Below are 14,994 nucleotides of genomic sequence, written 5' to 3'. Positions count from 1 at the left end.
TTTATTAAAAGTTGTTCACAACCTTCCTCTGGGCCCTGATGTGCAGCACCCTGAATAGTCCCACCTCCTACTGACGTCGGAATGGTTCACAGTGTGTGTATGTGAGTGTGTGCATGTGTGTGTGGTGCTTTTGTGTGTGTGTGTGGTGTGTGTCTGTGTGTGTGTGTGTGTGTGTGTGGTGCGTGCGTGTGTGTGTGTGTGTATGGTGCTTGTGTGTGGTGAGTGTGTGTGTGTGTGCGTGTGTGTGTGTGTGTGTGTGCATGTGTGTGTATGTATGTGTGTGCGCGTGTGTGTGTGTGTGTGTGTGTGTGCGTGTGTGTGGTGTGTGGTGCGTGTGTGTGTGTGTGTGTGTGCATGTGTGTGTGTGTGTGTGTGTGTGTGTGCATCTGTGTGTATGTGTGTGCGTGTGTGTGCGTGTGTGTGTGTGTGTGTGGTGTGTGTGCTGCGCATGTGTGTGTGTGTGTGTGTGTGTGTGTGTGGTGTGTGTGCTGCATGTGTGTGTGTGTGTGTGTGTAGTGTGTGTGCTGCATGTGTGTGTGTGTGTGTGTGTGGTGTGTGTGCTGCATGTGTGTGTGTGCGCTGCGTGTGTGTGCTGTATGGTGCGTGTGTGTGTGTGTGTGCGTGTCACGAGCCCTCATGTCTTTTTAACAGTTTTAGTAACCTGTCCTTTCACCTTCAAAGCTTTATGTGCACATATATATCTGTACCCCATCCCAGTTTCTGTGTTCCGGTGCCCCTTTTGACTTTGCGCCATTAGGTTTCTGTTCCCTTCAAAGCTCTCTTCCCTTTGTTGGAGCAGAGGGTACAATTTTCAGAATAACGGGTCACCCATTAAAGACAGAGGTGGGAAGGAATTTCTTCTCTCAGAAGAGAGTGAATGTGTGGAATTCTTCACCACAAAGGGCAGTTGAGGCTGGGCCATTAAGTATATTGAAGGCTGAAATAGACATTTCATCGGGTGAGGGCGATGGGGAAAAGGCAGGAGAGTGGAGCTGAGGATTATCAGATCAGCCACAATCTCATTGAACGGCAGAGCAGACTCAACAGGCTGAATGGCCTACTCCTATGGTCTTTTTGGAGCTGGCCCTCGGTTCTGTCTGCTGTCCCTGCTTCTGATTGGGAGGCTGTTGATGGTGATGCAGCCGTTGTGGGGCTGGTGGCTGTGCTGTCGGGAGAGTGTCCTGTTGTGCTCAGGCTCACTATCATGTCAGTGTCAGAGCTCACGCTGTCAACAATCCCTACACACTACCACCCCAAGCAGCATAAATACCACCACAATACTTGTCACTGGCTGATGATAGCACCGTGCTGTGTAGGTGCCTAGTCAACTAATGTTTAACTAGCTCCAGTCACCCAGAATAACAGTCTTTCTAAACAAAAAAATAGATAGAAAGAACTGTGCTCAATCCCACAGCACCTCAGTTCCTGCACTGCAAAGGTCACAGGCTCCTGTGTGGCTATCAGTGGGGTTATAATAAGGTTTGACCTATTTCAAAGAAATACAGAGGAGCCAAAAACAGAAATTGCTGGAGAAACCTAGTATCTGTGGAGAGAGAAGCACAGTTAACATTTTGGGCCCAAAGTACGGGGCAGGATTCGCTGGTCTTGGGATTCTGGGATTAGGTGGATGTACTCTTAGGGATGGCGCAAAATATCTCTGTCACATTGACCATCTCAATTCTGCTCAGATAGAGAGAGATTTGAATTTACATAGCACTTTTCATGACACCTTGACATCTCAAGTCCACTGCAGCCAATGAGGCCCTTTTCTTCTGAAGTGGTTAGTGTTGTTTTACAGAGAATGTTGCAGCCTATTGCACAAAGTAAAGTCCCACAGACAGCAATGTAATATTGTTTATTGATGGAGATTGGGAAGGAGGTGGTAAACGTAGGCAAATATTGCCTCGACAAAACAAAATATTGCTTCTTCAAAGCAGTGAACTTCACCCGAGCAGGCAAGCAAAAGATTGACATCTCATTGAAAAATCACCTCTATCGAGTGCAGTAATCCCTTAATGCCGTAACAAGGGTGAAACACATTGTAAACCAGGTCCCAGAATGAGCCATGGCATGTAGACTACTAAAGAATACACGATCTCCAAACACTGGTAAGTTGATTGCTGGAGGATAGACAGTCTGTTCAGAACATCATTCAGTCCACAACTGCACACTGCTCTGGGCATGATTAGGGGCAGGGTTTGGAAAACAAATGAGAGATGTCCCCACTCATTGATTGCAAACATCTATGAGACAGAGTCATCATTACTTTTAGACAGATGGGCTAAGTGTGCATCATGTAACCATGACTTCACATTGGCCACTAGTCCAAGTAGTAAAGAAAATGGAGCAGGTTATATTTCACTGAGAATGCTCCATTCCTCTTTCTTTCTGCCTTTCTGACTGTGACCTGACCCCTCTCCATGTTTAGAGGAGACCTGGACCCCACCAGCATTAATCTTGCGCCCTGATCTTTTACAGAGTCCCTCATCATTTAGCTTTGGAATTTCAAATATAATACATCCATTGTTTTCCCTTTATCCACCCTGCTTGTTACAAACTTTAAAAAAAAACACCCTAATTAATGTGTCAAACACAATGTCCTTTGGATGAGACCAGATGAATGAATGAATTAGCTTTATGAATGAATTAGCCTTTATTGTCTCAACTACTCAAATGAGTACAGTGAAAAGTTTATACATCACCACTTACAGCACCATCTTAGGTAAAAAGGTGCCTAGGTATGGCTTCTTTAGAAATCGAGAAATAAAATGTCCAGCATTGCAGAAATAAAAGGCCAGAACAGTGGTCTTCCAACCCATGCCGAGCTGGCACCTAGCCTCTAATCCACACAGACTGCACACTGTGCCTGACTGCTCTAACCGTAAAATCATGTACAGTACCTGTGAATTCAATAGCCTGAATGGCCTGCTTTCACACTGTAGGGGATTCTATGATTCTATAATCAGACTGTGATTTTATCTACATTACAAAAGGATTTCTGTATTTTCCATACTATGGATGTCTGGCTAAATGGCCAGTTATTCCCTGTTTTCCGTCTTCCCCCTTTCATCGAAGTGTGGGATTATGTCTTCTACATTCCAAACCATTGCGACTGTTCTAGGATTGAAGGATTTTTAGAATGTTACAACCCGCACATTAACTATCCTTGCAGCTCCAGTCAATTTATAAGTGATTTACCCCATTCATTTCTCTAGTACTGTTTCACTTCTTATATAAGTTAATTTTAATTATTCCCTTTCATTAAATTTTATTTTTTGTGCAATGCAGTTGTATCTCCCACTTTGAAGATATGTTTGTTTACAATCTGCTATTTCCTTGAAGCTCCTGTCTCAGCCTTTAACTTTATCTCTTTTCCTTTGCTACTCCTTATTACTGTCTTTCTCATCAAGTGAGTGAGAATGTTTGAGGGTTGCAGCATGATCAATGTAAAACACCTTCCAAAAACTACAACAAAGCTCATCTGCCTAATCCCAGGCCAGTTAATATAACATGTACAGGGAAAATAGGAAATAAATAACTTGCTTTTATTTAGCACCTCTCATGACCACTGCACATTGCAAAGGACACTACAGCTAATGATATACTTTCGGAATGCAGTAGTTGCTATTGTAATGTCGGAAACACAGCAGGCACTTCACATGCACAGCAAGATCCCAAAGCATAAATGTGATAATGGCTGGATAGTCTGTGGAGTCAATTCAGGGATCTTCTCCTAATGTTCCACTGTGTAGTGAGCAGAAGGCTGATTCAACCATGGGGAGAATGACCAATTCATTGTTTTGTCCAGACTGTTCTGTTGAACTGTGATGGGAGACAAAGCGATAACCCCAGGGCAGTTCTATTCCAAGATCTCACCTCATTTGGATGAAATGAAAATGAATAGAAACCACTAGCAACTCTTCAAGAATACATTGCATGGAAAATGGGACGGGAATGTCTGACAAGAGTGAACAATGAGGTGGATGAAGAAGTGCAACAAACATGGAGTAACCAGATTTTAGAAATCCACTGGCTTGGCTGCATGTGGGCTTATACCTGAAATAATCAGAGAAGAGTGAGGGGTATGGAATTAGTAGCAAATTGGATTTAAAATGATCTAAGTGCAGAAAGAGACAGGACATGTTAAGAACAATTCCTCACAAAAGGCTGTAGTGGATAGCAGTGCCATGTGATTCAGTTCTGGCACAGCTTTTGCACATTATATCAATTAACCATTTGGACCTTGATTAATGGAGTTCGGTCTTTGCATTTACAGATGGCGTTAAACAGAGAAGGCTCTGTCAATATACTGAAACTCTGTAAAAAGATGAAAATAAATGTTAATAAGAAGGCCGAATTGGTAAACCTGTGGCAAATGGAATTCAAAGTCAGTACAGGGGTGTTGTTATATTTGTAATTACTTTGACTGAGTGAAAGTAGGTGGGGTTAGGCATTGGAGCAGAGGAGCAAGAGCAAGCCATTCAGCTTATTACATTTTCTTTGACTTTCTCAATCATGACCTTTCACGATATGTTGAGCAAATAGGCCTAGTGGTACTGTCACTGGGCTGTTAACCCAGACACCTGGGTTTGAATCCCACCATGGCAGATGGCAGAATTTGAATTCAATAAAACTCTGGAATTAAGAATGCAATAATGACTGGGAATCTGTTGCCAATTGTTGGAAGAGCCCATCTGGTTCACTAATGTCCTTCAGGGAAGGAAACTGCCATCTTTACCTGATCCAGGTGTTTCCAGACCCACTGCAATGTGGTTGACTCTTAACTGGCCTCTGGGCAATTAGGGAATGGGCAATAAATGCTGCCTGGCCAGCAAAGCCCTCATCCCGTGACTGAATAAAGGAAAAATTCTTACATTATCCCCCTATCTCTTGATGTAACTAGAAATCTATCAATCTCTCTCTTTAACTTATTTAATGTCTGAGCTTTCACAATGGTCTGGGATAGACAATTTCAAAGATTTAGCACGCTCTGTGTGAAGAAATTTCTCTGCACCTTAGTCCTAAACAGCCTCCTTTTCATTGTGTCGCCTGGTTCTAGACGTCACAGATCAGAGGACCTGCATCTGTCCTGTTCACCCCTTTCTGAATCTTGGAAGTATCTGTGAGATGGTCTCCCACTCTTCTCAACTGCAAGCAGTAAGAATAAAATCCTGTCTCCTCATACGACAGACACTCCACTGCACACCCTCTGCGGCAAATACGTCCTTCTTGAACCAAGAGAGCCAAAACTACAACATTACTTCACATGAAGTCTCACCAGTGTCCTGTAAAATTGAAACAAGCTTTCTTTGCTGTCTGCTCAAATTCGCTTGTAATAAAGGCTCACCTGATGTTTGCCTCCAGTTTGCTTGCCACACCTGCAAGCTAGCCTTGGAGATTCTCAGGAATTAAACATTAATCTTATGAAGTGAGAGTAAAGTTATAAGGGCAGTAAAAATATGTGAGTTTTTCTTTGTACTTTTTATAATACACACAATGCAGAAAAGGTTGGCTGAGTAACGGTGTGGAATCATTCAATCAGGCACTAAAAAGTCCATTTTCCATCTAACTCCCGTGTGAAGGCAAGACACTGAGTGTGAGATAGTAGGGAGAGGAGGCTATAGGCTGGAGATGAAACCTTTCCAAGTACAGCCAAAGCCAGAAGTCACACTGCACCAGGTTATAGCCCTTCGGGAGCAGCACTCTGAAAGCTTGTGATTACGAATAAACCTGTTGGACTATAACCTGGTGTCGCGTGATTTCTGACCTTGTCCACACCAGTCGAACACCGGCACCCTCCTCATCAAGAGTACAGCCAAGCAGAGCTCAGAACATTTTGTAGTAGTGGAAGGATTTGGGGGTTTCACGTACATGTGGCGAGAGAGGTGAGATGGTGATGTGTGGTAACTGCAGTGGGTGAGTAATGAAAAGGTGCAGATGGGTTCAAATCCCACCTTGCCACCCAGTGAAATTTAGCTTCAATTCATTTGTCCTGGGGATGAAAAGCCATTCTGAGTTATTATCACTGATGTCCTTTCAGGGAAATGGACCTGCTGGTGTACACTGACATTGGCCATGCTAAATTTGCCCCATGGTGTCTTGGACTTTGGAGGTGAGGTGGATTAGCCATTGGAAATGCAGAGTTATGAGGACAGAATGGGGGTGCTGGGTCCGGGTGGGAAGCTTTTTGGAGGATTAGTGCTGATTCAATGGGCCGAATGGCCTCTTTACACACTGTAGGGATTCTATAACTTATTGGAAATGGTTCTGGAGTCAATCAGTTCCAAGATACTGAGCAAAAGCTGTCAGGCCACTTTTGGAATATTGCGTTCAATTCTGGTCTCCCTGCTGTTGGAAAGATTTAAAGTTTTTGAGTAGATTTGTAACTCGGGTTGTGGATGAGGTTGTAGACTTGATTGCAGAGCTGTTGTGTTTTATTGCAGATGTTTTGTCGCCCTGCTAGGTAACATCAGTGTCCCTTCGATGCAGTGTCAGTGTTCAATCCTGCTGGTTATTTATATTCCTTGGTTTGCTGGAGTAGTGGGCATTAAATCTGGTTCAGTTTTTCAGTGGTTTGTACATTAGGTCCAGTTCAATGTTCAATTTCAGTTGGAATGCCTAGCCTCCAGGAATTCCCTGGCATGTTTCTGTTTGGCTTGTGCAATTATGGGTGTATTGTCCCAATTGAATTTGTGTCCTTCTTTGTCCTTGTGTACTCAGACCAGTGAGAACTGGCCATGTCTCTTGGTGGCTAGTTAGTGTATGCTTATTGTCAGTTCTCTTCCAGTTTGGCCTAAGTAATGTTTCCCACAGTCTTCGCATTTTGTATATTACGTTGGTTTTATTGTTTGTGGGTATAGGATCCTTTACGTTCATCAGTAGCTGTCGCAGGGTGATCGTTGGGTTGTGGGCTACACTGATATCCGGGGGCCTGAGTAGTCTTGTGGTCATCTCTGATATGCCCCTGATGTATGGTAGGGGGACTAGTGAGTCTGGCCATGTTGTGTCTTCTTGTTGTGATCGGTCAGGGAGGTAATGGTGAACTGTGCCTTTTGGATATCCATTCCTTTTCAAAACTCAGTCTAAGTGCTTCTGTTCTGCTTTGTACAATTCCAGGTTGATGTTGTAAACCTTGAAAGGGTGCAGAAAAGATTTAAAAGGATGTTACCAAAGTTGGAGGGGATGAGCTATAGAGTGTGGATGGGGCTATTTTCCCTGGAGTGTCACAGGTTGAGGGTGATCTTATTGAGGTTTATAAAATCATTAGGGACATGGATGGGGTGAATAACCAAGGTCTTTTGCCCAGAGTGGGGAAGTCCAAAACCATAGGTTTAAGGTGAAGGGGAAAGATTTTTCACACAGAGGGCGATGCGTGTGTGGAATGAACTGCCATAGGAAGTGGTGGAGGCTGGTACAATTTATTTTTTCCTTTATTCATTCACGGGATGAGGACTTTGCTGGCTAGGCAGCATTTATTGCCCATCCCTAATTGCCCAACAGTCCAGTTAAGAGTCAACCACATTGCTGTGGGTCTGGAGTCACATGTAGGCCAGACCAGGTAAGGATGGCAGTTTCCTTCCCTAAAGGACGTCAGTGAACCAGATGGGTTTTTCCAGCAATCGACAATAGATTCACGGTCATTAGATTCTTAATTCCAGATATTTATGGGATTCGAACCCAGGTCTCCAGAACATTATCTGGGTCTCTGGATTAACACTCCAGTGATAATATCACTAGGCCATCGCCTCTCTTTAGAAAATTAAAAGGCATCTGGATGTGGGTACGTGGGCAGGAAGGGTTTAGAGGGATATGGGCCAAATACTGACAAATGAAGCTACATTAATTTAAGATGTCTGGTTGAGTTGGACTGAAGTGTCTGTCTGTCTCCGTGCTGTACATCTCTATGACTCCATGGCTCAATGGAACTTGCCAGTGATAACTGGATTTTACGAGAGAGTGCCCCCCCCCCAAGTGGATAAAGCCATATTGGAAAGTCAAATGGAGATCTGGGTCCCTTGGAGAAAGGTGTTGGGTGTAAGAGTGATGGTGACTCCATGGGAAATCCTGACCAACAACACAGTGGGGCTAGCGAGTGCGGGTTTGAGCTCCACACTGCCGGAAGGGTTCTGGGGATACTGCACAGATACACCAGCAACTTCCAAGCTGGAAGGGAAGCCGAATACAAAGGGGGTGACTGGGAAACTGGAGCTGGATGGAGATGTGTAAGATTAGGAGCAATTGAAGAGAGATAATCGAAGCAGACAGTTCTTGAGGTGCCCAGAAGTAGGTATATTTTTAAAGACAAGAGATTTATGATGGACGGAGGGAATGGGTTTATTGCCCAGAGGGGTCTAAATTTATGAAATACAGAACCCCTTCAACAGAGAAGGTGAGTACTAATGGATGGGAAATAAAAAGGGGATAGGCAAAGCCCAGCCTCAGGTAGAGTCAGAGAGTCGTACAGCACGGAAACAGACCCTTCGGCCCAACCAATCCATGCTGACCATGTTGCCAAACTAACCTAGTCCCACCTTGGTCTGCATCTGCCCCAAATCCCTCCAAGCATTTGGTATAAAATCCAAACACCTTTTAAATGTTGTAACACTGCCTGCATCCGTCACTTCCTATGGAAGTTCATTTCACACACAAACCACTCTTTGTGTAAAAAGGTTGCGTCTTGTGGCCTTCTTAAAGCGTTCCGCTCTTACCTTACAAGTACACCCCCTAGTCTTGAAATCCCCCAACCTAGGGGAAACGACATCTGCCCTTTGCCTTATCTACATTCCTCACAATTTTATAAACCTCTACAAGGTCACGCCTTAACCTCCTACGCTCCAGGGCAAAAAACATCCCAGCTTATCCAACATCTCATAACTCAAACCCTCCATTCTTGGCAACACTGTGACAAATTATTCTGAACCACCTCCAGCTGAACAATATCCTTCTTATAACAGGGTGACCAGAACTGCACACAGGGTAAACCTCTGCCCCTTGAAAGTTGTAATTTGTGTGAAACTCTTTATAATAAAGGTTGGAAAAGTTAGCAGTGAGAGGCCGGGCATGTTAACAGGATACAGCAGAGAAGACTGTTAGACCTGAGCACTGAGGGAGGAGGTAGGACTGATCAGAGCAGCGTCAAGGTGAACTGCATCAGAAACAAGTGAGGATGAATTAAAGATAATTTTCCTCAGTGTGCCATTGCGCCTGATTTATCATTGAGCAGGATTTCTTTGGGCATGGAGTTGCTTACTAGAGTCTGCTGACGAATATGTTGCAAAAGGTGAGATTGAGATATTCCAGAGAAAGGGTAGAGAAACATTTTACAAGGATGTTACTGGAGGGTTTGGATTAAAGGGGGATAGACTGGGGCTTTTCTGCTCCGGAGCGCAGGAGGCCAAGGGCTGACCTGACAGAGTTTTATAAAATCATGACGGGCATGGATAGAATAACCAAGGTCTTTTTCCAAGGGCGAGGGAGTCCAAAACTGGGGGGCAGGGCATAAGTTTAAGGTGGGGGGGAAGATTTATAAGGGAGGGGGGCAGTTTTTTTTTGCAGAGGTTGGTGCATGTATGGTATGAGCTGCCAGAGGAAGAGGTAGGCGCTGGTACAATTACAACATTTAAAAGACATCTGGAGGGGTACATGGATAGGAAAGGTTTGGAGGCATATGGGCCAAATGCTGGCAAATGGGGCTAGTTAGGTTTGGGAAACCTGTCTGTGTGGATGAGTTGGGCCAAAGCATCTGTTTCTGTGCTGTATGACTCAATAATATTTGAATCAATGTCCAAACGTCACTCTAATTGGATGTTCCTGTCTCCACAGCCAATGGACTAGGATGATGCCTTTTGTTCGCAGCTTGGGGGGTATCACTGACCCCAGTCTCCTGGAATCTGTGAGATCTCAGTAGGAGCAACTCCTCCCCGAGCCCCTCACCGACTAACACACTGGATATGTCCCAGCCACAGCTGCTCAATCTCCTACACCTCGTGCTTCAGGTGATCCTGTCCAGCTCCAGCAATTTTCTTGCTGGGAAGAAAGAGATTGCAATCGATGGGGATCTGGTGATTGGTGGCTTGTTCCCAGTCCACGAGAAAGGCAATGGATTGGAAGACTGTGGAAGGATCAATGAGCAGCGGGGCATTGAGAGGCTCGAGGCCATGCTCTTTGCCCTGGACGCAATAAACAAGGACCCCAGCATTTTGCCTGGGATCAAGCTGGGGGCCCACATCCTGGACACCTGCTCCAAAGACACCTATGCGCTGGAGCAGTCTCTGGAGTTTGTCAGATCATCACTGGCTAAAGTCGACGAGACCAAATACATCTGTCCAGATGGATCTTTCGCCATCCACGATGACAAGGCATTTGCCATCACTGGGGTCATCGGGGGCTCGTACAGCGACGTGTCCATTCAGGTAAGGGCCAGTCAGAACTGGCAACTTGACCCAAGTGAAGAAACATAGCGCGTTGTGTCACCACAGGAGACAGACTCTGGGTATACACATTGAGGCAACATTTAGAACTTGACATTGTGTTTTGGTGAATAGGCCGCATTGTACACTGTTATCATTAGAATCATAGAGATCTGCTCCTGGTGGAAATGACCCTTCGGCCTATTGAGTCTGCACTGGTCAAAGCACCTACCTGCTCTAATCCACTTTTCCAGCATTTGGATCATAGCCTTGGCATCACAAATGTGTATCTAAATACTTATTCAATGTTGTGAGGGTTTCTGTCCCTATGACCCTCTTAGGCAATGAGTTCCAGATTCTGACCACCCTCTGCGTTTTCTTTTTCCTCGCGTCTCCTCTAAATCTCCTGCCCCTTCCCTTAAAATCTATACCCCCTCTCCGCCCCTAACCGGGGTCACTGATCCCACCATCAAGGGAAAGAGTTTCTTCCTGTATACCCTGTCTGTGCCCTTCGTTTTATCCACCTCAATCATGGCCCCCGTCGATCTCCTCAGCTCTAAGGAAAACAACCCCGTTCTGTCCAATCTCTCTCCATAACTGCAAGTCTCCAGCCGAGGCAACATCCTGGCAAATCTCCTCTGCACCCTCTCCAGGGCTATCGGCCTTCTGTAACGTGGATTCCAGAACTGCACACATTAGTTGCTATGGCCTAACCAACACTTTACACCATCCAGCATCTCCTCCCTGCTCTTCAACTCTATGTCTTGGTTAATAAAAGCAAGTATCTCATTCACCTTCTTAAGTACTTTATCCATTTGCCCTGATATCTTAAGGGACTGATGTACATTCACACCAAGGTTCCCTCTGATCCCTGGTGCTTACCAGAGTCCCAGCGTTCATCATGCATACCGTCAGTGTGTACCTATATAATTGGATACTCATGCAATTGTGTACTTGTAACATTGTACACTTACTGTGAAGTCCTCGGGAAATCCTGGGCTCCTGCCTTTTTCCCACGTTAGCGTCATGAGTGTCCCCATCATGTTTTGGCACTGGCCAAAGGTTTATGTACATTGCTTCCTGGACCCATTTGGCGAAGGGTGTTGTGCAGCTCGGGCTCAGCAGAGGAGGCAGATTGTAGGATTTCCCTTGCCACAGACATGAAGGCAGTTAGCAAACTGCTCTGAAGAGTCTGACCCCAGGGAGCGATTGTCTTTTCCCATGATGCAACGGCTGCCATTGTTGCAGGACATGCTCCGGCTGCTTCCACCATTTCCCTCAAGGACAAAGAGACCGCTATTGAGAGCAGGGCTGAAAACCTGTCCTGTGCTCGTGTGTTTCTTTAGAATCATGGCAAGCAATCCTTGCCAAGCTAATTGAGGCTTCCAGTCCTGTCAGGAACAGATTTATGAGGTGTGTGTGGAAGAATATGGAGGAAAGGAGGTACAGAATTGACTGAAAGGATAGATCAGACACGATGGGTTGAATGGCCTGCCTAGCCATGTTCCTACATTTCCCGTCACCATATTTCTAACCTAAACACCAGAGATGGCTGCAAATATTTCAAGCTGCCAGTTACTGGATGCAGTCTGCTAGCTGCAGGTATGCACACAGTAGGAAGTTGATGTGATGCTTATTGGTTTCCAAGCCAGCACTTGCTAATTAATGCTCTCACTGAAGGGTTAATTAGAGGGAAGGCAGCACGAAGCAGTGGATGTGGTCCTTGACACTTGCTGTATCACGAAGGGGGTGGCGATGGAAGTCGGGGGTCGGAGGGGGGCGGTTGGGTCTGCAGGTTTTCTTGCAGACCTGTCAAGCTGCCTAACACTGCACGTGAGCTTGCATACGGAAACCCTCTTGCATTCTGGCGAGATAATGAGAAACAAAGAGCAAGCTTGAAATGTGCTTAAAATAACTTTTGTCGGCACAGTAGGGAGCAGCTCAGTAATTCAGTCCCACTGGGAGCAGAGCCAATTTTCTCCTTGCTGAAAGAAGCCCACCTGAGGGGCCACAGGCCAAGGGCTAAGGATCACAGAGAAGGGCTGAAGCTTAAAGGGCACGCGCAGTCCATTCTCTAAATAAGACTCCGAGGGCCCACAGTGCAGGATCCAAATGAAGGGCCTGAATAATCAGTGGAGGCCATTAACCCTACCAGCTCGTTCCATCACTGAATTACATCTACAGTCTAATCCCATCCACTTCTAGAATACTCGTTGCCTTTGGCCTCAGAAAATTGAGCTGCAGTTTTGAACTTTGCAACTTAACCAACAGCTTTTCAGGATAGAGAGAGGGCTTCAGAACTGTTCTCCTCTTTGGTGTGAAAAAGTATTCTCTAACGTCATCCCCGCAGGGACTCATCTCAAGCCTTGACCTAAACTCTCCCGTTAAAGGAAATAGTTTCTCCCCACTTTCCCCTTATCAATTAATATAATTGTTGTAGGCTTCTCAATGAGATCAGCTGTTAATGTCACATACTGAAGGGAATACATTCTTATGGTCTGCCAAAGGTGTTGGAAGGATTAACTAAGCTATACAGAACCTGTTTGAACATACTCCACTTCGGTATCAGGTCCCAGAGTCGGATTTGAATCCGGAATTTCTGGCTCAGAGGCAGGGATGTACAAGTCCTCCTCTAATCTGCGAAAATTTGCTGTGGCCAATGTCTGGTTAACCTACACTGCACCCCCAACCCTACCCCTCCTAAAGCTAATGTGCCCTTTCCAGAATTGAGCACAATATCCTGGAAGGGATCCAACGCCTGAAACATAGAATCCCTACAGTGTGGAAGCAGACCATTTGGCCCATCAAGTCCACACCAACCCTCTGAAGAGCATCACACCCCTCTATTTCCCATGGATAACCCACCTACCCTACACATCCCTGAACACTGCAGGCAATTTAGCATGGCCAATCCACCTAACCTGTACATCTTTGGACAGTGGGAGGAAACCGGAGCACCCAGAGGAAGCCCACGCAGACACGGGGAGAATGTGCAAACTCCACACAGTTGCCCAAGGTTGGAATTGAACACAGATCCCTGGCGCTGTGAGGCTGCAGTGCTAACCACTGAGCTACTGTTCTGCCATGTTTTACACAATTTCAACATATTCTCTCCTCTATCCTGCAGCCCCTTTAAGATAAGAAGTAAGGCTCTAGTCTAGAGATAGTAGGAACTGCCGATGCTGGAGAATCTGAGATAACAAGGTGTAGAGCTGGATGAACACAACAGGCCAAGCAGCATCAGAGGAGGAGGAAAGCCGACGTTTCGATTCTAGTCTCTTCTTCAGGAAAAAAACAGAAAACAAAAAAAGAAAAATAAAGTTCCAGTCTACCCTACACCAGTAAATTCAGTGACAACAGCTCACCTATTCACATTACTTTCTGTTACTCCATCCAGTTGGTTATTTTAGTGAAGAGTTGAGGCCCAGTACAGATCCCTGAGTCAGAAACTGCTAACTGTCGAACACCCCTATTACAACTGCTGTCAAGTTCCTACCCATTTCACCACTCATGCTGCAATTTTATATGCTCCTGTTTATTTTATGGAATGCCATCCTGGGAGTCCACATAAAGACTATCTGTGGGCACTCCCTTAGCTCCCTCAGTCTTCCACCTTTTCTCCTCAAAAATATCAACGAGGCTTGAGGGTCATAGCATCCCAAACAAGAGAACTGGTTAACCATTTACACGATGACGCAGATCCTGGGAGGGGGACGAGTGGGATAGCTGTTAATTTTGGACACTGGTATGCTTCCTGTCACTGGGTTTTGAGCCAGCAGTTAGAATGGAGATGCTCCTCCTCCTCTACATTGTCAGATTATCCCTCACTGTCTGAGTTATTATAATGGAGATACAGAGCTTTGTTGTGATGTGTGTTTTTGTGAAGCTTCATGCCTCCGTTTATTGTCTGTTGCTTAGTTGCTTGTGGGTACAGTAGTAGTACCTGTACCTCTGTGCTAGGAGACCCAGATTTAAATTTAAGAGACCTAGGTTAGGAACAATGCAGTGAGTGACTCACCTCCTGACTCCCCGAAGCCTGTCCACCATCTACAAGGCACAAGTCAGGAGTATGACAGAATATTCCTCACTTGCCCTGGATGAGTGCAACTCCAACAACACACATGAAGCTTGACACCCATCTAGGCCATAGCAGCTCCCGCTTGATTGGAACCACGTCAACAAACATCCACTCCCTCCACCACTCATGCTCAGCAGCAGCAGTGTGTACTATCTACAAGGTGCACTGCAGAAACTCACCAAAGATCCTCAGGCAGCACCTTCCAAACCCACAACCACTTCCATCTAGAAAGACAAAGGCAGCAGATACGTGGGAATGCCACCATCTTCATGTTCACTCACCATCTTGACTCAAAAATATATCCTGTTCCTTCACTGTTCCTGGGTCAAAATCCTGGAATTCCCTCCCTAAGGGCATTGTGGGTCTACTTCCAGCACATGGGCTGTAGTGGTTCAAGACGGCAGCTCACCCCCACCTTCTCAAGGGGCAATTAGGGCTGGCCAGAGACACTCATACCTCATGAGTGATCTAAAGAAGACCCACCTGCACCAGAGGTGTGCAATGCCA

The 14,994-nt window shown here is 45.6% G+C and overlaps 1 protein-coding gene across 7 annotated transcripts in view; it reads left to right on the top strand.

The window, feature by feature from the left end:
- Positions 1-14,994, top strand: part of LOC125460255 (metabotropic glutamate receptor 2) — a 93,721-nt gene that overhangs the window by 20,599 nt on the left and 58,128 nt on the right. For all 7 annotated transcript variants that reach the window (XM_059649525.1, XM_059649523.1, XM_059649522.1 and 4 more), the window contains one exon: positions 9,823-10,412. In XM_059649525.1, coding sequence (XP_059505508.1) covers positions 9,951-10,412 — 462 coding nt within the window. In that variant the 5' untranslated portion in view covers positions 9,823-9,950. The remainder of the gene's footprint in view (positions 1-9,822; positions 10,413-14,994) is intronic.

Source organism: Stegostoma tigrinum, chromosome 11 (assembly GCF_030684315.1).
Source record: "Stegostoma tigrinum isolate sSteTig4 chromosome 11, sSteTig4.hap1, whole genome shotgun sequence".
In the NCBI taxonomy this organism is placed as follows: Eukaryota; Metazoa; Chordata; class Chondrichthyes; order Orectolobiformes; family Stegostomatidae; genus Stegostoma; species Stegostoma tigrinum.
This window is presented reverse-complemented; position numbering and strand designations above follow the sequence as displayed.